At 35.6% G+C, this 25,887-nt stretch overlaps 3 protein-coding genes across 3 annotated transcripts; all 3 read left to right on the forward strand.

Moving 5' to 3' along the window:
- Positions 1-16,966: 16,966 nt before the first annotated feature.
- On the forward strand, positions 16,967-18,933 carry LOC132061472 (toll/interleukin-1 receptor-like protein). Its single transcript, XM_059454286.1, has 2 exons — positions 16,967-17,401; positions 18,697-18,933. The coding sequence occupies exons 1-2, from the start codon at positions 16,967-16,969 to the stop codon at positions 18,931-18,933; spliced, it is 672 nt and encodes a 223-aa protein (XP_059310269.1).
- A 225-nt stretch (positions 18,934-19,158) lies between these two features.
- LOC132061473 (TMV resistance protein N-like) lies at positions 19,159-20,977 on the forward strand. Its single transcript, XM_059454287.1, has 3 exons — positions 19,159-19,565; positions 19,808-19,897; positions 20,359-20,977. The coding sequence occupies exons 1-3, from the start codon at positions 19,159-19,161 to the stop codon at positions 20,477-20,479; spliced, it is 618 nt and encodes a 205-aa protein (XP_059310270.1). The 3' UTR covers positions 20,480-20,977.
- Positions 20,515-25,867, forward strand: LOC132061474 (putative late blight resistance protein homolog R1A-3). Its single transcript, XM_059454288.1, is given in 6 exon segments — positions 20,515-20,527; positions 20,662-20,735; positions 21,274-23,071; positions 23,074-23,803; positions 23,889-25,067; positions 25,408-25,867. Coding segments are annotated over 5 exon segments (3,735 nt in total). The 3' UTR covers positions 25,009-25,067; positions 25,408-25,867.
- The last annotated feature ends 20 nt before the right edge of the window (positions 25,868-25,887 follow it).

Consider the following 25,887-nt stretch of genomic DNA (forward strand, 5'->3'; position numbering starts at 1 on the left):
TTGCTTGATATATATAAATACCCATCAATGATGATAACAATCATAAGGAAGGGGAAAAAAAAAAGGCTAAGATTGAAAAATTTAAAACTAAGGGTGTGTTTGGTATGATGGAAAATGTTTTCCATGGAGAAAAGTTTTCCTAGAAAATGATTTCTTGGAAAATAAGTGGTTTTTCTACTTATTTTCTAGTGTTTGGTTTGACGGAAGCACCAATCCAACTCCCTAACTACACGCACCTCCAACCCCCCAACTCATTACCTCTCTCCTCCTACTTTGCTCCCCCCCCCCCCCCCCCCGATTCCAACCTTTCCTACTACCGCCACCCCACATTTTGAAAAAGATACTATTTCACAAAGTGGCTATTTTTATAAGATAACCAAATATGTGAATACCTTTGCAAGTGGCTTTTTTCTAAGACAACAAAAAAAAAAATGACTACCTTGCACTTTGAAAGACAATCCAAAAAAGTGACTAAGTTTGTAAACTTTCCATTTTTTAAAAGTGACACAAAAAATAGTTATTTTTGTAAATTGGCCATTTTTTGAAAAGTAACATAAAATGGTTATTTTTGCAAAAATGCATTTCTTGCAAAACGACCGCAAATGAAAATTTGCAAAAAATAGCAACTTTTTGTCATTTTTGTGTCACTTTTAAAAAATGGCTACTTAACAAAAGTGGCCACTATCTTAGAAAGGACACATTGCAAAACTGGTTATTTTAATACTTTCACAAAGAGGCTATTTTAAAAAAAAAATGACTACTTTTGTAAAGTGGCAATCATGAACAACTGAATGGCGCTAATGCCATAAACTCAAATGTAGTTTTGTGAATATTTTAATATATTAGTAATATCTGGTTCACCAAAAAAAAAAAAAAAAACACAACAAGATAGTTTTAGCTTCTTTATAATAATGGTTGAAATATTGTTTTTTTTTTCAAATAACATTTATATATCATGTACAAGATCTTAAGTGATTTAAAGTATTTTGGACCAAGAGATTTTAAATTAAACTCATACAATAGTAGGTTTTGACGCTCTTTAAAGAAAAATATGAAATAAGATGCATCGAGAAATTAGTGGTATATAAGATAAATACTTCAAAATTACATAATAATCAAGTTTCAAATAACTGTATTTTCAATATATAAAAGCAAAACTTCATTACTTTCTTTAACACTTGACTTTCATTGTGATGAAATTATTTATTTTAAACTCATTTTCTGTGTCTTTTGAATTCATTTAAAATTTGAGTAATATATTTTATTTTCACCCGTATTAGAAAAGACCCATATTTTCATCTTCTAATGACTTCAAGTTTATACTATGCTTAAATATTTATAACTTAGTTTAGAGTCTTTACCCAAATTATTCTAGTAAATATCATAAGTATATCAATAAATAATAATTCAAGTACATAATAAAATAAGTAAAATTTAAGCTATATCTAAAAATAGTTCTAGGAGAAATCTCGATAAACACATATAAGCTCACTAAAGAAGTAAAATTTTAGAGGTTTAAAATAAGTCGAGAAAAAATATGGAGTACTAATTAGTAAGACTTAATAAATGCTCCGATTGGTAATGAGACTGTAGCTTTAAAGTTGCAAAAGCTTCACTAAAATATATAATGACAAATAATGTAAAAGATTAAGATACTCTCTCCATTCTTCTTTATTTTCTTTTGTTGACTTGATATTTTTGTTGAAAATAAATTTATCTGGGGTTTGTCTTACTAAATTACTCTTCTTAATTATGCTTTGAAAATTTATGTTTGACTAATAATATTGTATGTTTTTACTTAATGATAGAGTAACATAGAAAAAATTAATAAAATTATCTTAATTTTTTAAAATAAACATTTGGAAAAAAATTATTTTTAATATAATGGACATGTAAAAAATAGAGGAATAATCTAGGAAAATCTACATGGTGTGGCAAACTAGTAGAGGTAATTATATTTAGTAGCTATAGTTTGCATTAATTACTTCCCATAGCTAAAAGTTGTATGTTAATGACACTTATTGGCTATTAAGGTAAAATACACAACTCTCTCCTCCTCCTCCTCTCTCTAACGTCTACAACTCTCTCTCTCTGTCTCTAACATTTGCTCTCTCTCTCTCTCTCTCTCTAAAATACTATTAGTTTTCTCTCTTTTCAACAATGGATTCATGATTACTGTTAGTGTTTCTGAAAACTGATTTCTGGGTTTTTGTCCCTGATTTTGCCATCGATGGTGATTTAGAAGATTTTGAAAAACTGGACTATGTTCTACATTGGGGTTCGAATTTTCGGATTTATTGGAGCATTTTTTAGGTGTAAGCCTGGTGGATTTGCAGTTGGAATCCACCTCAGTCACTGGAAAAAGCAATGTGAAAGTTGATTAGAGTTAGGGTTTTGTTGTATTGCTGAGTGGCTAGTGGATTTTCAATGATAGGGTTTGAAATAGAGTTTATCTAAGATCTGAGCGAATTGAGTGTATCCCAGATCTGAATCGGAGCAGTCACCACGAAATAGAGTGTATCTCAGAAATACCTTATAAATACACTCTCCTCCACCGCCGTCGTCTTCTATGGCCGGAATCCATGGCCAATCGATCGAATTTTTCTCAGATCTGAGTATATTTTATTTGTTGTATCTCAGATCTAAGTGTATTTTATTTGTTGTATCTCAGATCTTAGTATATTCGAGTGTATTCATTATTTTTTAGTGTAAAATAGTGTTTCTTTATGTATATTTCGCTTGTATTTCGAAGGAGAGATTTTTTTGTATACAAATGAATACAGTGAATTTTGAATACAGCTGAGTATCCCTGTATTTTCTTGCATTAATATTGTATGAATACAACCGAATTGAATACATCCGAATTCCTTTATATATACAATGAATTTGAATACGGATGAATATCCCTATTTTTTCATTTATGTTGTTTGAATACAATCGATTTTAAACACAATAAGTTGAATACAATGTAAATACAGCGAATTGGAATACAGCTGAATTCAAATACACGTTACTGTAGCTACGAAATGTAATTAGCAAAACTGTAGTTATGCCTAAAAAAAAATCCCTAAATATAGTCATTTGTGTAAGTGAACTTACATAAACAGCTACTAATCTCCAGAGTTACTCCACTATACTGTCAGCAATACACCAATGACAGGCCTAAGGCTCAGGTGGAAAGTGTCTTAGAAAATAAAGGGTAATTTTTGCGCGGAGTGCCCTTCTTTTGGGGTGGTTTTTAAATTTTGCCCCTCATATTTGAAATCTTTAAAATTTGCCCTTCGGCTAACACCCATAGGTTCCAGGTTCGAACCCACACGCAATCAAAATTTTAAAAAAAAAATTCGCAAGGCGAGTTTAAATTTCGCTATCTTGGACCGGCATACTTTTGTTAAGGAATTACCAAAGTTATGCGGACCGAAGCATACTTATGCCTTGTGGGAAGACTTGGCATAAGTATCTTAAAGTCGGCATAACTTTGATAATTCCTTCACAAAGTTATGCGGGTCCATATAAAAGTTTGCCCGTTAAAAGTATGCCCCCACCGGCGTAACTTTGTGAAGGAATTATCAAAGTTATGCGGACCGGCATCTTATGCAAATCTGCCCATAAGGCATAAGTATTCAAGAAAAAGTCGATTCTTCACATAATTTTTAACTACATACCCATCCTAATTAAAATAAACGAATCCAAACTTAACAATATTAACACGTACACCATTGACAACCTCATCATGAATTGCATTTGCACCGGTCATCTGTACCATTTCCGCCCGGCACGAAGCATGTTTATTCTGTCAAGAAGTAAATCTTAGATAAAGCCCGGCCACAATAATTACGGTGTAAGTAAGCTAGCTATAGATGGTCGATCAAGCACACGAATGCTATCCACATATCGAAACTTTAGGTCCTCCACGTGATACACCTAGCAAGCTTTCACAAGAATGATGAATATTTTGAACCACTTTACGGGATAAGCTGGTAACAAAACATGCTATGGCTTATCACTCAAATATTTATTTACGTTAGGACCGGCATAACTTTGATAATTCCTTCACAAAGTTATGCGGTGGGGGCATACTTTTAATGGGCAAACTTTTATGCCGGATCCGGCATAACTTTGTGAAGGAATTATCAAAGTTATGCCGGACCCGGCATACTTATGCCAAGTCTGCCCACAAGGCATAAGTATGCCGGGTCCGGCATAACTTTGGTAATTCCTTCACAAGTGTATGCCGTTGGCGGCATAGCGAAATTTAAACTGCCTTGCGAATTTTTTTTAAAATTTTGACTGCGCGTGGGTTCGAACCTGGAACCTATGGGTGTTAGCCGAAGGCAAAATTTAAACATTTCAAATATGAGAGGCAAAATTTAAAAACCACCCCAAAAGAAGGGCAATTCTGCGAATTGCCCCATAAAAGGAGTGCAGCAGCCCACGTGCAACAATTTCGTAGGGTGAAATTTTATGTATTAGTGATGTAAGGGTGACAAAACATTTTGATTGTGGCTTATATATAGAAGCAGTAAGAGTAAAGAAATATAATTTGATCTCGGTGCAGTAATAATACTAGACACTGTAAAAAATACTTTTATTTTTTTTACGTTTTTACTATTAAAATATTTTCTAAAAAGCCGGATAATATATTTTATAATAATTTAGGAGTAATAATTTTTTCATGTTGAACTTAACTATTTTGTCCGAAATTATATAAAATATTAATAGTTGGTATTTTGCAAAATATTTTTGGTAAAAAATAAGTTAGCTAATATGAGTTCAATTCAAAGAACTCAAATGAAATTAATTTAACATATGAAAAGCTCAATTTGGATCATCGGGGACTTTAATCTCAAAAAATTTCATTAAATTAGAAGAGCTTTCAATTATTGTTTTTTCCTTAAAAAATCTAATATATAAAATAAGAAAAATGGTTTCCTTTTACATATGTTTTTATACTTTAATATTTTAGAAGTATTTTGAAAATGTCAAATTGATGTTATAAAAATAAAGAACCAAGAGCAGAAAAAAATTCAAAAAAAAAATAATCTACAAATTGAATTTTTAACGTTAGTTGCCCGGGCCAAATGACACTAGTAAATAGAATAAGGGAAAAGGTGCAAATATATACCTCTTTAGAGCAGACCTCGCTAAAAAAAGTGGTACCGCTGTTACACATATGGTACAAATATACTCTTTTCGCTGACAGAATTTTAAAAAATATATTTTTTAGCTTATTTTTAATCAAAAAAATAATTCTATCCATTTTTTAGTACGCCTATTTTTTTAAAAGTCACATGGTAATTTTTTTTTCCTAGTGGGTCGGGTCTGGTTCGTTTAAGAAAATAAATAGAGTTATTTATTTTAAGGCCACAGAGATATTTTTTTGAACGAATCAGACCCGATCTACCAGAAAAAAAATTTACCACATGGCTTTAAAAACAAGACTACTCGAAAAAATGGGTAGACTTATTTTTTTAAAGCCACGTGACTTTTTTTAGTTAAAAAACAAGCTAAATAATTTTTAAAAACAAGCTAAATAAATTTTAAAAACATTCCTTCAGCAAAAAGGGTATATTTGCATCATTTGTATAATGACAGGGGTATATATGGAGTACTTTTTTAATGAGGGGATATATCAGCTCTAAATCGCCAAGTTAAGTGGTATATTTGCACCTTTGCCCTATAAATGAAGAAAGCATAATAGATAAACATGCCCTTAAACATGGTCTCAGCCGTTAAGTATGCCCTCCAACTTTGTGTGTGCACAAGTAGGTACCTCAATTTATATAAAGTTGAACACGTAATGACGCGACACATAAATTTTAAAAGTGTCTAGATGATCATTTGTAAGTTAGAGTGTTCAATTGACAAAGTGGAGATAAGTTGAGATTGTGCACACCCAAAGTTGGAGGATACTTGCAAGTTGAGGTCTGTTTATATAGTCCGTATATTAAGATTTCTTTTTTTGAGTTTACCGAATTGTTTAAATAAGTAAGTCTTTCTGATAGTCTTATTTTAATGCAAGCAGCAACAATTTAATAACCCTAATACCAGTTGTTTCCCTAATAAAATATTTGCAAGTGGATACTATCATGCCACTTACCGAATTGTTTAAATAAGTAAGTCTTTCTGATAGTCTTATTTTAATGCAACCAGCGACAATTTAACAACCCTAATGCCAGTTGTTTCGCCAATAAAATATTTGCAAGTGGATACTATCATGCCACTTACGGAATTGTTTAAATAAGTAAGTCTTTCTGATAGTCTTATTTTAATGCAACCGGCGACAATTTAACAACCCTAATGCCAGTTGTTTCCCAGTAAAATATTTGCAAGTGGATACTATCATGCCACTAGTGTGTTTGTTGATGCCTTGATGTTACGCAAATTTCGATACCTTTTTCCTCGTATTGCTTGTATTAGTTGACCCATACGACACTATAAAAAGATACTATAGATTTAGCTATGTTAAGTCGTCAAAGTTGTTCGAAGCTAATTTTTTTTTTTTTTTTTGATAATTTATCGATAAACAGGATTAATACAAATTTTACAGTTTAGCTACAAACTTTATCCAACAACAATTCTTATTTTTTTTAGTAGTACTCGCGCAATAGATTCTCGAGAAGTTTGCATTTATGAAGTTTACTTACCGCTAGCTATTACTGGATCAGGCAAGTTGCTTTTCACATTGCGAGTTCATACGATAATGTCATATGGGTATTATAGAGGATTGAGTTGTGTTTTTTTTTTTAAGGAATAAACTAATTTCTGTGAGACCCTATCAGTATATGATATATACATGTGGGTGTCATATAGGATTGAGTTGTGTTTTTCTTGAACGAATGACCCAATCTTTGTGATACCCTATCAGTATATGTTATTTATCATATGAGTATCATAGACGATTAAGCACTTTTTTTAAAGAACGAGTCGGTTCTCTGTGATAGCTTGTCAGTATATGATATATCGATCATGTGGTCATTCATCCATGATACCATGTTAGTATATGATATTTTCCTTGTGGATATTATAGATGATTGAGTTGTGCTTTTCTTGAAGGAATGAACCAGTCCTCTATGATACCCTGTCAGTATATGATATAGACCATGTGGATTATAGATGACAAAGTTGTGTTTTTCTTGAAGGAATGAACGAGTTTCCTATGATACCCTGTCAGTATATGATATAGACCATGTGGATTATAGATGATAAAGTTGTGTTTTTCTTGAAGGAATGAATCAGTCTCCTATGATACCCTGTCAGTATATGATATAGACCATGTGGGCATCATAAAGAACTGAGTAATGTTGGAATGAATCTGTATCAATATATGATATATATCAGGTTGGTATCATAGAGGACTGAGTGTTTTTCTTGAAGGAATCAACTGCCAGTCCTCTATGATAACCTGTTAGTATATGATATAACATCTGAGTGTAATAAAGGATTGAGTAATATTTTTTGAAGGAATGAAGAATGAATCAATCTTCTATGATACCCTCTCAGTATATGATATATATTAGGTTGGTATCATAGAGGATTAAGAGTTTTTCTTGAACGAATGAACCGCCAGTCCTGTATGATACCTTGTCATTACATGATATATATATATATATATATATATATATATACACCATGTGGTTATCATAGTATACTTCAACTGCTACTAATTTGATATACTATATGCTAGAATAAATTATTTTTTTAGACTTAGACAAAAATAAAATAAATTAAAAATATAATATATCAGTTATCCTTTTTATTGATATAAAAAAAACAACAATAAAGGAGCCAAAAGACGTGTAGAATTAGATTATGAGAAAAAAAAAGAAGGAGAAATAAAGAAAAAAAAATGAAAAAAAAAATAGAAAAGGAGAAAAAATAAATGAAAATCACCAGAAATTAAAAAAAGAAGAATAAATAAAACTAGCAAAAAATGTGAATGAAAAAAGATTATAGAGATAAAAAAGGAAAAAAAAAATGAAATTTAAAAAGGAACAAGAAATAAAGAAATTAAAAAAAAAATGAAAAGAAAGGAGCTAGAATAAATATGGAATCCGATTATGATGAAAAATGAAATAAAAAATAGTATGATTTGAGAAAAAAAAAATGGACAAAAAAGAAAAAAAAATGAGAAAAAAGAAAAGAAGACAAGAAGTAGAGAAACAAAAAGGAAAAAAAGAAAAAGAGGCAATTACCTATAAAAGCTACAATGGGTAGAAAAGGTAAATAGTTTTTGGGGTGTGAAAATAAAGGAGGCATGAAAGGATGATTATTTTGTGTGTAGTGGGCATTGATGTTCTTTTCCAAACTTTTCGGAGACTTGCAAGAAAAAAAAAAGTATTTTCTATCACTTTGGTAAAGAATAGAAATATTTGTCATCTTTTATCAACAAAAAATTTCATTAGTATACAACATTCAGAAGATTCATGAAAAATGATATCTCTATCTGGGGGTAATTGAAATTCATAGAAAATATCTGGACAATATAATGTACAAAGATTGAAGATGATTTGGGCTGGTCAAATTTATAGCTGAAATCGAGTTAGAACAACGTCAACTCGAATATGTATTTCACACATAGGTATTTATGGAATACACAAAAATGTACATGGAATACATAGAAATACACAAATATACTTAAGGGATGTACAAAGAGATACGAAGCAAAATCTTGGCACTTTGGTCCGAAGAGCTCTAGACTCCTTAGGATCCGAAGGCATTAAAGCCATAGTGAGCTGAGCCTAATTTGTAAAGATTTTGAATAGTCTAGTAAGGTTAGAAGTAATTAAAACTTCAACCCATATGCTCAAAGTGATTTGGAGACGTCCGAATTCACAAGCGTAAAAGTAAGGCCCTTACATATGTCATCAAAAGTTAATCACCGGCAGAAAAAGCCTCGGTACAAAACGAACCTAAAACTTTTAAGTTCTTATAGGTAAGTTGGTTCGAAATTTTGTTAAGGCGAACTGTTTTAAAGATTTACTCAAGGTCGAGCCTAGTTCGTATTCGGACAGGGTAACGTTAGTAATGTTATCTGATTAAAAAGTCATTGATTTTAAATCTTATTTAGTTAAGTATTGAAAGAAAATGCTCGGAAAGCAAACACCGATGGAATAAAGTCGAAACCGAAGCTTCCATTTCATATAAACAAAGGCCGGAGGTTGACCTTGACAAACTTACAAATAAGTCAAAAGAAAAGAAAATACAAAGGCTTTCTAAAAGCCTATCTAATCCTACAAAGAGAAATCAGAACCAGAGCCTCCGAGATCATCCTCCTCGCTATCTCCGAGGAGTGCATTCAGAGCTTCATCTTAAACTACCCTCGCCTGCTTGATCTTGGCGGAAATATCCTCGATGCCTCCCTATGTTTCTTCCAAAGTAAGCCTCTAAGAATTCCATCTCACATGCTCGGCCTTCAGCACAGACCGAGCTATGGCCGCATCAACATTAGCACAGGATTGATCCCGTTCAGCCCAAGCTCGTTCCAATTAGGTCGTTAATTTGACATTTTGTTGACTTAGGGTATCGAGGGAATGGGTAGTACTTTCAAGCTCACCCCTCAGCTTTTCGTTGGCTTTGGCCCGATTCTCTGTCTTTTCATGGGCCATTCTTAAGATCTCTTTCTCGGAGGCCCTCTCAGCCTCAATTCGGGCAAACCTGTCCCCAATGTTGACAAGCTCGACCTTGAAAGAGTCTACTTCTTGCATCAGTCAGGCAATGGTTGCCTTGCGCTCCTCGAACTGCTTAGCGGAAGAAGAGGCATCCTCAACAAGCTTCTTGATGTTCACCTCAAGGACCTCATTTTTCTCGACCATACGCTTGAGGTCATTCTCAACTTAGAAGGTTTCTTTTTTAGCCTCATCAAGCTCAGCTCTGAGGACCGAAGGATCACCGTGCTGATCCTCTTTTTGCTGTAGGAAAAGTTTGAACTTCTCGGTTTCTCGGCCTTGGGCATCCAATTGGCCCTGCAGATCATCCATCTCCCGCATAACAAGAACGAAACCTTCGTTCTCAAGTACTATAGACTGCAAAGGGAAAATGAACCTAAAGATCAATAGACCGTTAGAATTACTCGAAGCAAATAAAACTTTTGAAAGAATTATATGTTTACCCGGTTGGCTGCGTGCATACTCTCATTGAAGAGACATTGTCAGGAGACTAGCCCCATCTTCTCCTTATCGGATTCTGACACGAGAGGTCGAAGGTAGCTGGCTACCCCGATAGGCTAGGACAAGAAATTGGTATCCTCAGGGATGGAGATAATGGCCGACCTCGTCCTATTCGGATCAATGCTCGGAGCCGGGAAGGTACCCACGAGCTTTGATCACGATCCAGATTCGGATTGCTTGGTGACCTCCTCGACATTTGTGGAATAGCAAGGTGGCCAAACTCAGAGGCACCCGTCATCATATCGGATGCGATAATAGCCCCTTCATTGGGGAACATACTATCTAAATCTTCCTGCCCGTGCCCAGTTTTCTTGGTCCTCTTAGCCGCAGGCTCCTCTTCGAAGACGTGCTATCCTCAACGATGACAGTATGATCTTCTGGTACGATGACCTTTAACGGAGTAGGATTTTGGAAGGTTTCGGCGATGGGGACTGAGACATTTTCAGCCATGTTAACGGCAATGGGTTCAGTCTAACCAGCTATGACATTCTCCTCCATAGCATAGACCGGAGTAGGATCCGCCTCAGCGGTAGCAGTAATGGCGGCACCGATCCTGACTTCTGCTACCAGGATATCATGATCCGGGAAGTCTCTTAAGCCTCGAATTTTTGAAGGGCCTCCATCAGCGTTGGAGCTTTTCTTTCGTTTTTGACCCACCGAAGCTAACTTCGGGGGCTTGAAGAATTTGGCGTTCTTTTTCTTCTTCTTCGCCTTAGCAATAAACCGCGCTGAGTCCGTGGGATCAAACACCGAACTCGACGCAGGAGGGGCATCTGTTGGTTCAGGCCTTGGGATTGATGAACCCTTCGGTAGACCTGAAAAAGATAACATCCAAGTTAGAAAAAAAGATTAAAAAAAGAAGGACAAAACGACATTTACTAATATTTTTTGCTATCCACTTCTTGTCGGATAGATCTCTCCATGTGCGTAGTTGGTGTGGGTACTGGCATATAATGTTCTTTATCCAATCAAGGAGGTTTTGTGTTTCATCCGGGATCCATGCAACGGCTGAAGTATAAAAAAGAGCTAGATACATAATTGAAAGCATGTGGAGAAATAAAGAGTTCTACTATGCTTACATTTCACGTTCCACTGCTCGGGGAGTGGCATGGATCCCGCCGGGATTATTTCCGCGGTTTTGACTGCGATGAAACATTCCAACCAACTCGATCTCTGTTCTCATCGACGCTAGAAAGGATGGGGTATTTCCCTCGTTTATAGAGCTTTGCAACCTTACCACGAAAGATCCGCAGACTTTATAGCTGAATCAAATAGTGTAAAGTAAATTCCGCTTTGACATTGTTTGCCAATAAGCGGAGACAAGTTATGGTCCGCCAGACGGACGAACTAATTTATCTGAGGCATAAGTTCTACGTTTTGCACATGACGAGGATGACTTGGTCGATCGGAGGGTTAAGGTTGAGTGTGAAGGGATAGGTGTATACGTTTGAGTATCCATCCCTGAAAGTGGTGATGTCGTCATCCGGACTCGAAACAACTATCTCGGAAGGCCACACCGTCCAGTCACAATCAGTTCGGACTCATGGGAGGTCCTTTTCCTTAATCGAGAAGGGGTAACGTCTGACATCGTAGCCCCTGTCGGATTTTGAGGACTTCTTCGGAGCAATCTCGACCGTGAATTCGGTGTCAAAATGATAGTTTGAGGGCAAAATATCTTGAGCCCGGGGTTCATAGAGATCGGCCTGAGGGCTAACCTCGGGGCTAGCAACGACATCGGTCGCCGGAGGTAGAAAAGCGCCCGGTGAAGCGTTTCTGGAGGAAGATCTGGAATTCATTGCCACTTCTTTTGAAGATTTGGGTGAAGATTTGAAGTTATGGGATGAAGATTTGAAGATCTGGGATGAAGATTTGAAATGAAGATTTGAAGATTGGGTTGAAGGTTCGAAGATTGGGATGAAGATTTGAAATGAAGATTTGAAGATTGGGTTGAAGGTTCGATGATTGGGATGAAGTTTTGAAGATTGGTATGAAGTTTTGAAGATTGGCAGATGAAGATTTGAAGGAAAACAAGAACAAAATTAAAGATTTGAGGAAGATCGAGGAATAATTGATCGAGAGGTAAAAAGTGAAAAGTGAATAATCAAACTTTTATAGGGGGGAGTAATAATGGCGGGGCGTTTCAATTCGGGAATCGAAGGGACAGTCCAATCAGGAGGATACACGTGTCCGAAGTCAGAAAGACGTGATGTGAAGGGATGTTTGGTTTCCCGCTTATTTTCGAAAGGAAGATTACAAGAGAAGATACCGAGGTTATCATTCCACTTCCCATCACTCCGACAGACTCCGACCTGGGAGATATAGGGACTATCTGTATACGGTAAAAATTGAGGTAAGAAAGTTGTGACCTTTCAACGAGAAGTCGGAGCAAAACAGAAACATGGGTGTCAAAACATGACGTCAGTTTGAGTTGGGTGATACGGATGAAACGAAGTCCGAGGAGTAGTTAGTCCGGTAAGCCGGAGTAACACCGGTTAATATGAGAGCAAGAAATCCGTGACGGGTCGATTTCTGGCCACTAATCCCGCCGTCCATTACACTACAGCTGTTGTGGCACCACCAGTAGTAGTAATTAGCGTATTTTACCATACTTGAGCGTGAACATCAGGGTTTTAACCCTTGTACTATAAATAGGGGTAAGCCCCCTCATTAGGAGCATCTGATTTCTACTCTCACACTTTGTAAAATCTCATATTCAAGTACTAAGTTCTATAACAATTTGGCTCGAGCACAAAGCTAACGCTCTGTACTGGACTAATTACTGGGCAAACAATCACAGATTCAGGTTACTTCTATCATTTTTCTTTATATAATTGATTGTTCTTCCATATATCATTGCGTTAACGACAGATTAAACCTTGTACAAATTCAATTGTTACCTTTTTAAGGGTAAACAGAGTCAGCTTTCCCTTCAAGCGGAGAAATGTACTCAGAAACCAGGGGCAACCGCATGTGTATCCAAGTGGTGTCCTGGAGAAATGTACTCAGAAAGACAAACAACAATTTTGTTGTAACGGTATTTATTCTTTTCTTTTCGGGACCTATTAAATCTCACTCATTTTCAATCATTTGAAGAATACTTAGAGGATCACTAACACAAAGGGTTTCAAGTGACATTTCTCTGTGATTTCTTTTGTATTCGAGATTCTTGCTCAACTGGAAATCCAAAGAAAATATTAGTTTTAGCTTCAGGATATTTTTGACTTAAAATTAATGGAAAAGGGCCTAAAATGCCTTTGAACTATAGGACTTGGTACAAAAATGTCCTCCGTTTACCTATCCGTTCTAAAATGCCGTCGCCATCAACCTTTTGGGCCTAAATTGCCATTATTTAATGGCCCCATTTAAAAATATAATTAAAAAATTCATTTATTATGTGGCGTGATCCTATTGGCTAATTTTAAAATAAACTTACTTAATTAAAATCTCAACTCAAAACCTAGATCCACCTAAAACCCATACCCGTCCCGCCTAACTGCCCCATTAATTAATTAAATTTGAAATCAAGTTTTTGGTTATGGGTTTATTCATTTCTGCTTTTCTCTTTTTCTTTTTTGGTTCTTCGAATTTGCCAATTTGCTGGGATTTTGTGGAAATTTTGTTGCTATGTGAAGCATTTTCATGGTGGGTTATGTTGTTTTTCCTCTGCTTCTTTAATGTATGTTATTCTTCTTCTTGTAAATTTGCTTAAGTTGTTGACATATGATGGAGAATTCAAAGGGTAGAGATTTGGTGCTATAGCACTGATGATTTTGCGATGCACAGTGAAGTGAAGTTTTCAGTAAATCGGAACCGTTGTACTAGTCTAATTTTTTGGTTATGGGTTTCTTTGTTCTGCTCTTTTTGGTTGTGGGTTTCTTTGTTTTGCCTTTTTTTGGTTCTTGAAATTTGTTGATTTGATGAGATTAATTCGATACAATTGGTCATGAAGATGATGAACGGTCTAAGGAAGATGAAGAACATGGAAGATTATTGGCAATTCATTTTAGTTCGATGGGTCATTTAGGCGGGAAGGGTATGAGTTTTAGGTGGATCCGGGTTTTGGGTTCGGATTTTAATTAATTATATTTATTTTAAAATTAGCCAATAAAATCATGTCACGTTATAAATGAATTTTTTTAATTATATTTTAAATGGAGTCGTTAAAAATAAGGGTAATTTAGGCGCAATAGGTTGACGGCGAGGGCATTTTAGAGTAAATAGGTAAAAGGAGGGCATACTTGTACCAAATCCTATAGTTCAAGGGTAATTTAGACCCTTAGTTGAGCTTGAATCGTGAGTTAGGACCATAACTAGTGTTTAGTATGAAAATATTGCAAGAAGAAATTGTCGTAATCAACAATTATTCTACAACTAATTTAGAAAATATTAACTTAGTGAAACTTTGGATATACAGAACAATAAAAGAATTTAGTAATGTTGCCGAAAGTGATTTTGAAAGCGTCTAATTTGAACGTTAGAGCTGAACTTTTTTGACTAATGAAAGGAGTGTTCTAACTAAAAGGGATTTGATTTTTCAAAAAGAGGATTCACTAGTTTGTTTGCAATCCTAATCTTTTTTTCCAGTATCAGTAACTCTGTATCCATAGCATTTTAAATGTGTTGAATGATGTTTGAAAGTTGATTTATTATTCAAAACACATCTCTCTTGTTATTTCCACAAACCCCACGCCCCCGCTCCCTCTCCCCCAATTTGGTCAAACCAAAAAGGAAAAAAACAAATTCATAAATATTTTGTGCAGACTTGAATCCTTGAAGAATCAGATAATCAAGGAACACGATGATATATTAAATTTTGGGTATCTGTATGAATTATAGTGGGAAAATAACGATAGTATTGAAAATTTTGACAGTACAATTAAAACATATAAATAAGAAGAGTTGAACTCACACAATGACAAATTCTATATTTTGCAAAGTGTAAGTAAAGCTAGGGCAATTTGCATAGGAGAAATCAATTTTGGAGGAGAAAAATGGTTTTGATGTTTATTTCTTTTCGACTTCCAAATCTTAAAAAGATTGCCATAAGAGCAATTTAGGTATGAAGAATTTCGAGAAGTGAAAAAAGGAGGATAATTGGATGAAGGCATTAAAGGACTCTTTGACCAAAGTAATCCATTATTTTAACCAATTAACAAAAATATAGTTTTTTTGAAAATTTTCAAAAGTAGTATAAATGTGTGTGTCAATAACGACTTATAGAATATTTTATTCAAAATTTGAATGGGCAAAATTAACGATGGATGCCCCAAACGGATGTATGTTACTGGCGGTCACGTGTGTCTTAAATTGGAACGGAGGGTGTAAAAAATATCTATATCCAAATGGGAGCCGCCTCTGGCAAAATCTTGTTGGCTATTTAGACTGGATCCTTATGTATCTTTCTATATTGATGATGGCAAAGTATTTATATCCAACAATGTTTGTGTTGGCGAGTGGAAACATGTTATCTATTTGATTTATTTTCTTCTCAAAAAAATTATTGCGAGCAGAGAACGTTGTTAATTGGTTATTATCTTCCATCACAATGAAGCCAAGTCGTCGCGCGTTGTCATTTGACAGAGAAATTGCTTGGATTCTACCTTAATTTAGCCATTAACGTATTTTAGAATTTCAAATAAACAGGCTCATAATTTGTTGAGTAATGCGTTTCATTTTACCTATTTTATTTATATTTTTTTTTATTAATTCAGTCTGTTGAATACCGAGAAGTAATTTGATCTAAAAGGTGTGTCTAATGGTCAATAAAGTGAGAGAAGAACCATTATATTGGAGGCAAAAACCATTAGGTAAATTAACTTCCTTCTGCTTAAGTCTGATGGTAGTATCCAAAAAAATAGTTGAGGTGGCACGAGTTAACTCGGACACTACCATCATATAAAAAAAGTAAAAAGAAAGCTAGAGGACAAGACTTGCTTAGTTGGTAGAGTATCTTGGCAGTAAAAATTTACCCGCACCCGCTGTTTACACCAAGCTAATAAATATTTGACATGTGTTTGTACATTGACCATTAGCATTTAATCATGGTTAATTAACATGCATTTTAATCTCATTATATTACTTAAATATAGTAGGTTTACAAGATTTGGTGAAAACATAGGGCGCAATCTTATCCATCCCACAGCAATTCTTGTTGGCCATCCATAGTATTGGATGGTTCAGAAACTAATGATGCATGGATTATAGTTTCAAGTCGAACCATCATGGTTAATAAAATACATAGAGTGTACATTTGATTTTTTTATTTAGTTTTAAATTTTTCGATTTTACCCTTCTTTTTTTTTCTTCCTTATGATTGTTATCACCATTGATGTGTCTTTATCTGTATCAAGCAAACTAGTACTTATATATCCCTAGACCAAAAAAAGAGTTCATTTCTGAAGGATAAAATCCCAAATTTTACAATTAGACCTAAAATTAAAAAGAAGTAAGTTGTGAGCGGAGGAGGAACAGCGACGCTCCAATTTGAGCTGTCCATTGTGTACATGTTACTACTGTGGTAATACGGAGCCAAAGAGGGCGGAGACGTGGGTCTTCTATCACAGAAATTTCCTACTACTTAATTCTCTATTATGTATGAATATGAATAATAATCATATTCAATGAAAATGTATCTTTTGACTGGTCCAATACCAATAATTCAATTGGAGTAGACCCATCGTTTTTCATATACTCCAACTTTGTCCCAAATATCATCAATTTCTCTCTCATCACACACCACAGTCTATTCACACAAGTTTTTTTCTTTCTTCTCAAATTTCAAGGAATTAATTGAATTCATGGCATCATCTTCTTCTTCTGCGAGTAATTTACAGTACCGTCCTCCATTCAAGTACGATGTGTTTCTAAGTTTTATAGGTTTCGATATTGGAAACACATTTGCGGCTCACTTGTACCAAGGTTTGAAAAACAGGGGAATAGTGACCTTTAAAGATGATAAAATGCTAGATCATGGCTATTCGGTCGAAGAACAAATCTTGAAAGCTATCGAAGTGAGTCAATTTGCCCTCGTCATTTTCTCACGGGGTTATGCTAGCTCGAGTTGGTGCTTGAATGAACTAGTGAAGATTATGGAATGCAAGGACAAAAGTGGACTTACAGTCATACCAGTCTTCTATCACATGGATCCATTACATGTTCGAATGCAAAGTGGGAACTTTGCAGATGCCTTTGCAGAACATGAATTAAGGTATAAGGATGAGGGGATGCAGAAGGTGCAAGGATGGAGGACTGCCCTAACTGATGCCGCAAATATATGTGGATCTTATATCAGGACTTTTAATTATTTAATTTTAAATGCTATCTTTATTTGTAAGTTAACTTCATTGACGTTATCATACAATAATTTGTAGCATCAAATATTTTCGATATTACTTAGACATTGTAATTTTTTTTGCAAAAAATGAGTTATTAAATATAAGTTTAATTGAGGAAAATATAATGAAGTTAATCCAAGATAAGGTAAAAGATTTTACTATCAAAAACTTAATTTAATATTTTAAAAATATTGAGATATTATCGAACTACTTTTACAACTAATATAATATTACAAAAACAAAGCAGGAATAGCAAGAAAACAAAAAAAAGTTGCAAGTATAAATTAAATGTAGTTCGGGTCCGGGCTTAGCACGAGCCTGAATACACTAGCATGAAAATATAAGTACTAATATGCAATTAAAAAAATGTAAATAAAAATGTGTTTGATACTTGAAAAAAGTACTGTGTTGTAAAGAACTAAAAAATGATTATTTACTGAAATAAAATTTTAGTATTGTGTATGTGCTTGCCATGAAAAACAATGATTACTGAAATTAATTTAACATAATAAATTGATAAAAACCTAATATTTGCAGAAATAAGGATAATTATCAATAAATTGCTGAAAAACACCTGTTATCCTATTCAATTTCAATTTCCCCCCAAATTGTCGTGAAATTTTTAGTTTTCTTTACTTATAATATGATGATACGCAATAGATTTCAACGTAAAAATTCCGGGAAAATGTATCTATGAATGTCAATTTCACTTTTGTGGTTTCAAGTTTTCAAAATAAAGCTGACTAATTTTCTCGACATATAAAGTTGACTAAAATAAGCTTCTGCCACCTTTTCAACTCCTAAAATGATGATCCGAACGTTTACGTATCCTTGATGTGTTGAGCCTACATTATTGTACACAGAAAAAAATATATCAAGTTCTATATAAAATATTGACTTTTCGGAGTCTTGACACATGACTAATTGTTGGTCAAAGTATAAAAAAACACTAAGTGTTGCAGAAAAAAAAATTGACCAAATTTTTTTTAACTGCTTGTATAACGCAGTAAAATACTGCGTTATAATTTTTTTTTTTTTTTTACTTGGGTCCTATAAAGGACTTAATCGCTCCGTTACGGTTAAGTCCTTGACGTGCCGCGAAATTACGGGATATTCGATGCTAATTCCTTAAGCTTTTGTGACTCTTCAAGCACTTTTGGTGTTATTTTTTGTGTATTTATGTCGTTTTGTAGGATAAAATGTCCGGAGAGCATAACGGAGCAAAACATAGCAAAATGGAGCAAAATAGAGCAAAAATAGAACAAGCAGCACTTTCTGGCAGCACTTGCTGCAGCATGTTGTGCATGCAGCACCTGCGAGTGGCACTTGCTGCAGCATGTTGTGCATGCGAGTGGCACTTGCTGCAGCATGTGCTGCACGCAGGGCATTTTTGTCCACAATTTGTTCCCGTTTTGGAATTGACTCCATAAATTTCCTACTACTTACTTCTCTGTTATGTATGAATAAAATAACATTCAATGAAAATGTATCTATTGACTGGTCCAATACCAATAATTCAATAGGAGTAGAGCCCATCGTTTTTCATATACTCCAACTTTGTCCCAAATATCATCAATTTCTCTCTCATCACAACCACATTCTATTCACAGAAGTTTTTTTCTTTCTTCTCAAATTTCAACGAATTAATTGAATTCATGGCATCATCTTCTTCTTCTGCGAGTAATTCACAGGACCGTCGTCGATGGAAGCACGATGTGTTTCTAAGTTGTATGATTGAGGATACTGAAACCAGATTTACGCGTAGCTTGGTAAGTGGTTTGAAAAACAGGGGAATATTTACCTTTAGATATGCAAGGCTAGAGCACGGCGATTCGGTCTTACAAGAACTCTCGAGAGCTATAGAAGGGTCTCAACTTGCCCTCATCATTTTGTCAACGAAGTATGCTGAATCGAGTCGGTGCTTCAAAGAACTAGAGAAGATCATGGAATGCAAGGACAAAAGTGGACTAACAGTCCTACCAGTCTACTATCATGTGAATCCATCAGATGTTCGAAACCAAAGTGGGCGCTTTGGAGATGCCTTTGCAGAACATGTATTAAGGTATAAGCCTAAAGGGATGCAGAAGGTGCAAGGATGGATGACTGACCTAACTGCTGCCGCACGTCTACCAGCACAGTTTACCCATGGCTGGTGAGTTAAAAACTTTAGGAATAATTTCCATTCAAATTTGGATGCTTCTGTGAAGCCTAGACATATTCTACTGTTGAACAAGGAATCTATACCTCAAAAATGAGTTAAACAGAATCAAAACTCAATAAATTTTTCATATTTACCGAATTAAGGTATAAGGATCAGGGGATGCAGATGGTGCAAGGATGGAGGACTGCCCTAACTGCTGTCGCAAATCTAAAGGGATGGCATATCCGTGACGGGTGAGTTAAAAACTTTAGGAATAATTTCCATTCAAATTTGGATGCTTCTGTGCTGAAGCCTAGACATATTCTACTGTAGAACAAAGAATCTATACCTCAAAAATGAGTTAAACAGAATCAAAAAATAAATTTTTCATATTTACCAAATCTAAAAAGTGGAAATCAAATCAATATATCATTGAGCTAAGAATGCTGCATGCACAATCTAATTTCATTGATTATCATTTAGACGTAAAAAATGTTTTTATTTTTTCTGCAAAAAGAGTGATGGTTGATTATATAAGTTTATTTCTATCAGTAAGAAGGCATTGTGCCTAGAATACATAAAACCCTCCTAAACTATTCAAGTTTTGCAAATGTTTCCTATTTAATTAATACACTGCTGAACATGAACAATATGAAATACTTACTAATACTTGATTTTCTTACATTTTCCACAAACAATCTTCTTATTTTTGTAGGGATGAATCAGAGATTATTCGGCAGATCGTCAACGACATTGCTTCCAAAATTTGCAAGTGCACTTGTTCTTTTTCTTTGCTAGATGTGGGATTAGAGAAAGTAAGTCCCTACTTGAGATAGAAATCGATGATGTTCTGATTGTGGGGATCTGGGAAATGGGTGGAATCGGTAAAACAACAATAGCACTAGCAATCTTTCATACCCTATCTTATCAATTTGAAGCTGCTTCTTTTCTTGCGGATTTTAAAGAATATGACAAAAAGAATATCCTTTACAAAATATCCTTCTGTCTGAACTGTTAGGAGAAAAAGATAATTACGTCAAGAACAAGCAAGAGGGGAAGTTCATGATTTTGAGCAGACTTTGTTTTAACAAGGTGCTAATTGTGCTTGATGACACAGATTATAATGATCAAAAGTTTCGAGCTCACCTAAATAGACGAGTCAAAACCTTATATAGCTTCAGGGGCCTGTCCTTGAAATTCCCGAATTAGCCTTGATTTAATGTTTCCCTACGAGCTGCTGTGCGGTCATGCAGCTGAAGTCCCAAACACACAGCGAAATCCCAAACGCGCACTAACTGCGCAGCCCTGTCCGCAGCTTGTTCACTCACTGCCTTGCCTGCACGATGGGCATTCACGCACCTTTATTTTCTTCAATTTTTTACTTGCTTCTTCTTTGTTTCATCCATTTTGCTCTCAAGTTAGGCTCCTCTTCACCTAGATACAAAGCGATATAAATTAGCAATCATTTGAAATCTCTAACTTCACATGAAAATCGCATCAAATAAGCTCACAAAACTTGAGGAATATATAACTATCAACACCCCCAACCCAGTTATTATAGTTTCTTGTACTGGTATATATAGTCAAAGTTCTGAAGCTAAACCCTTGTTTAATTCGTTTGTGTTTTCAGTTAAGAGACAATGTCAAAAAGCAAAAGGAATTACAGAGAAATATGTCAATGGATCCCGCTAAATATGTTACTGATCTAGGAATCCTTCTGCTATGTATAGAAGATAAATTTCCTGAATACAGCGAGGAAGAAATAGAGTTGATGAAGACAGAGCTATGGTTTCTGGAGAAATTTCTCCTGTTGGAGAGTGAAGACCTGCAAATAAATATCAAAAGTGTTCTGGAATTTGCAGCACGTGTGTTCGACTCTGGCTGTAAATTTCACTACTCTGATGTGCTAGAAACCATTAAGTTTCTCAGGTACAATATCCCAGACGAGTGTGGTTGTTATTTTGAAACTACAGCTCCAGCTGTTACTACGAATCCTCTGACACACGAACCTGTGGTGGAATACATAGACAAGGTTGTACAGAATGCCAAGGACCTGCTGATTGTACGCCTCGGCGACAAGCCACCTGCTGTGTCTAATGAGGCACAGAGCAGCACATATTCTTCTGCCAAGGCTCAAGTTGAATTGGTCGAAAAGGAGTTGAGAGCACTCAAGAACTTTGTGCGCTTTCTCGGAAAGATATGCAGTTCAGAACAAGACTGCTGGCAAACTTTCTTGCGTCATGCTGATTATGTGGCTACCTACACAGCAATTGCATTCTACATCAGTATGGGATGTAGCCTTCCTGATAAACTGGAGGAAATGATTCAACGTATTAAGCGACGCTTCCGAGTCATCTGCACAGACATCCAGAGATATTTAAAGTTATCATCAGGCACTTTCGCCCTCATGTCCCTGATTGAAGCAGCGGATGAATTCATGCAAACTCTTCAGCAAATGTCCATGGAGTTAACAGAGTCTTCTTCCTTGACTGTACATCAAGAAGAATCCCTTGCAGAACAGCTTAAATCGTTGAGAATTTTTGTGAATGAGTTACCGTTGATTAATGACATTCAGGATGAGATGAAGATGGATTTCTGCAAACTGCTTTTGAGGGAGGTCATTCATGCTGCACTTGTTGTCTACTCATTTGGAGATAGCAACAAGGAAGATTGGCATCAAGAATTACTTTTGGTCATTGACAATGTCAAAACAGACATTTATCGCAAGATCCGAGAGTGGGTAACATCCCATTTGCCTAAAGATGATAAATTGGTCTTTTCCAGTTACTTTCTTGACAGTTTGAAGGGGTTCCTTTCTGGTTATTCTGCTTCACTTGCTTCTGTCAAGAATCAACTTGAAGTAATCAATGAGGAGCTGAAATTTTTTGAGCCTTTCCTGATGCGTGTAGCAGAACAAGTCTATAACAAGCATAATGAACTTCAAAATATTGTTGGAAGAGTCGTTGATAAGGCTTATGAGGTAGAGTACATACTTGATTCATTTGCAATTGGAGATGTACCTCTTACTTATCTTACAATGTGGCTCTCGGAAATCAAAAGGGAGATTGATCTCATTAAGAAAGAGTTGACCGAATCCGAGAAAAAGAATATGACAAGTGGTACCAGCAAAGAGCTCATTGGTTTTGGGGATGTCTGGATAACTATAAAAGATCGACTAGTTCGGGGAGAAAAAAAACTGGATGTTGTTTCCATTGTGGGTATGGCCGGATCAGGGAAAACGACCCTTGCTCGAAGTTTTGTCAATGATAATGTAATTGTTTCCCATTTTGATTTCTGGGCAGAGTGCCGTGTTTCACAAGAATACACGCGTAAAGACTTGCTATTTTCCATTTTGAGTTCTGCTAATCATAATGAGCCCATTGAAATTAGTAAAAGAGATGCTGGTGAATTAGCTGATAGACTACGAAAATTCTACTGCCAAAGAGATACCTCTTAATCATTGACGACGTGTGGAGAGTAGAAGCATGGGAGGACTTGAAATCATGCTTTCCTGATAATGGAAAAGGTAGCAGAATCATTTTGACCAGCAGACATAAAGAAGTTGCTGTGCATGCTACATGTGTCACTGAACCCTATAATTTGCGTAGTCTGGACGATTCAGAAAGTTGGTTGTTACTACAAAAAAAGGTATTCGGGGAAGCAAATTGCCCAGAAGAGCTAAATGAAGTTGGGCAAAAAATAGCAAAGAAGTGTAAAGGGCTACCACTTTCTATTGTTTTAGTGGCTGGTCTTCTAGCAAAGATGGATAAGACAGAAAGATGTTGGATGCGGATAGAATTAAGTATTGGTGAACAGGTGCAGGATGCCGCAAAGGAATTAGTAAAATTAAGTTACAATGATTTACCTTATAAACTGAAGCCGTGTTTTTTATATTTTGGAGCATTTTTAGAGGACAGAGAAATTTCTGTGTCAAAAATAACAAGCTTATGGATCGCTGAGAGATTCATAAAAAATGATGAGGAGAAAAGTTTGGAGGATATGGCAGAACATTACTTGGAGGATCTTATTGGAAGAAACCTCGTTATGGTAAGTAAGAGGAGATCAACCGGGAAGATCAAAACATGTCGTGTGCACGATATAATGCTCGAGTTCTGCAAGGAGAAAGCTGAGAAAGACAATTTCCTTTTGTGGCAAAAAAGGTACTTACCTCTTTATTTGTTTCTCTAAGTTTTGATTAGTCATCTGTTTTGTCTTGTTCCTTATCTACTTAAATTTTCTATGTAGAGACCGAGATGCCAATTATCCACATTTTTATTCCGAAAATCCTGTGCACCGCCGCTTATCATTTTGTTCTAATCAAGATGATCTTTCTGGATGGAGGCCATCTTGCTCACACGCTCGTTCAATGTTATTCAGGGAGCTTAGCAATAATACATGCTCTTCAATGGGACATGCCTCTACCATCTTCGACAACTTCAAATTTCTCAGGGTGTTGGATTTGGAGTTTGTTGATGTGAAATCTTTTCCCACTGAACTTAAGCTTCTGAAGTACCTTGCTGTTCAAACCACTGAGGATTCTATCCCATCATCCATAGAAAACCTCTTGAATCTTCAAACGTTCATTGTCAAAAGAAATGCAGGACAGGTACTGTTGCCAGATACTCTTTGGAAGCTGAGTAAGTTGAGAAATATAAGCATTAGTGACAGTGCTTTGTTTGATTTGCGTGATGCACAAGAATCTCCTGATGAAAGATTCTCAAAACTGGACAATTTGGCAACACTTTCCTCAATATATGTTTCCAATGCGGACAACATGGAGAGGATAGCAGGAAGAACACCCAATCTTCGGAAGTTAAGATGCATATTTGCCGATTCAGGGCGTTGGGGAGAGAATGAAAATCGTTTCCCTGTATTTGACTCATTATCTCAACTTGAAACACTAAACGCGGTCTTCACCAGTATTCCAGAGATAGGTCCTTCAAGATTAAACTTTCCAATGAATCTTAAGAAATTGACATTATGCAAATTTCCTCTGCCGTCTGTTGAGATTTCTACCATTGCCAACCTTCTCAACCTTGAGGTACTTAAACTGCAACAAGTCGTCTTCGAGAGGGATGAATGGGAAGTTAGAGATAATGGGTTCCATCAGCTAAAATTCTTGGAACTAGAAAATCTCAAACTCTCAAAATGGGTAGTGTCTGAGGAAGCCTTCAGTTGCCTCAAGAAATTGGTTCTGGATAGGTGTTTACATCTCGAAGCAATCCCTGATTGTTTTGAGGAACTGGGTCATTTGCAATACATTGAGGTAAAATCATGCAGTGAAGACGTTTCCAACTCAGCCAGGAATATCAAAAAAACAAGAGTTGGTAACGGGCACAAATGCGACGTTAAAGTCTTTTCTTAGCATTGAAATATTAGGGCTGCAAGTCTGCAACCTTCAGTTCATTTCCAATCTGATTGCAGGTACAATTTTAAGCAAATACTGCTATTTTATCACTCATTTCTGCTCCCTTGAATATATTTTCTTGTTGACATGCTTGTACATATTCGGTTTAAAACTTTAGCGGTTCTTAAAAGAAATTCCAAGTAAAATTTCTTTACAATTCCAGTAAAAAATTATATTTACAGCAAAAAGTTGTAAGGGGGTTTTAGGCGGAGGAAGTGACCTTATGTGTTGAAATTTTCCATTTCTCTGAGGATCAGTTATGAGTGACCTCATCCTTCTTTCTTTCTGGGTTTTTTTTTTTTTTTAATTTTTTTTTTTGTGAGCTTATGCGTTGTATTGTGTTTTTGGTTATTGCAGCTATTGTTTGTTGTTGCTGGTTGTAGCAGAGGGGTGTTTGCTGCTTTGTCTCTCCACTGTAATACTTTTGGGGCTTGTTTCACTAGTAGTCTTATGGACTTTTCTGATAAGCTATGACGTTGCTGGTTGTAGCAGAGGGGTGTTTGCTGCTTTGTCTCTCCTGTAATACTTTTGTGGCTTGTTTCACTAGTAGTCTTATGGACTTTTCTGATAAGTTATGACTTCATTTACTTTTAACGTTTATGGATTGGTATATGAATTTTGTTTAAGAAAGTTATGACTTCATTTCTTTTTAATGTTTATGGATTGGTCCGGCTCTTCATCGGACCCCGCACATAACGGGAGCTTAGTGCACTGGGTTGCCCTTTTTTTGTTTGTTTATGGATTGGTGGAATGTTGTTGATTTTTTCACGATATTTTATGAAACCTCCTTTTTACAAATATGATGTTATATTGGGTATGTTTTCGTTGATGATGTTA

Source organism: Lycium ferocissimum, chromosome 6 (assembly GCF_029784015.1).
Source record: "Lycium ferocissimum isolate CSIRO_LF1 chromosome 6, AGI_CSIRO_Lferr_CH_V1, whole genome shotgun sequence".
NCBI classification, from domain to species: Eukaryota; Viridiplantae; Streptophyta; class Magnoliopsida; order Solanales; family Solanaceae; genus Lycium; species Lycium ferocissimum.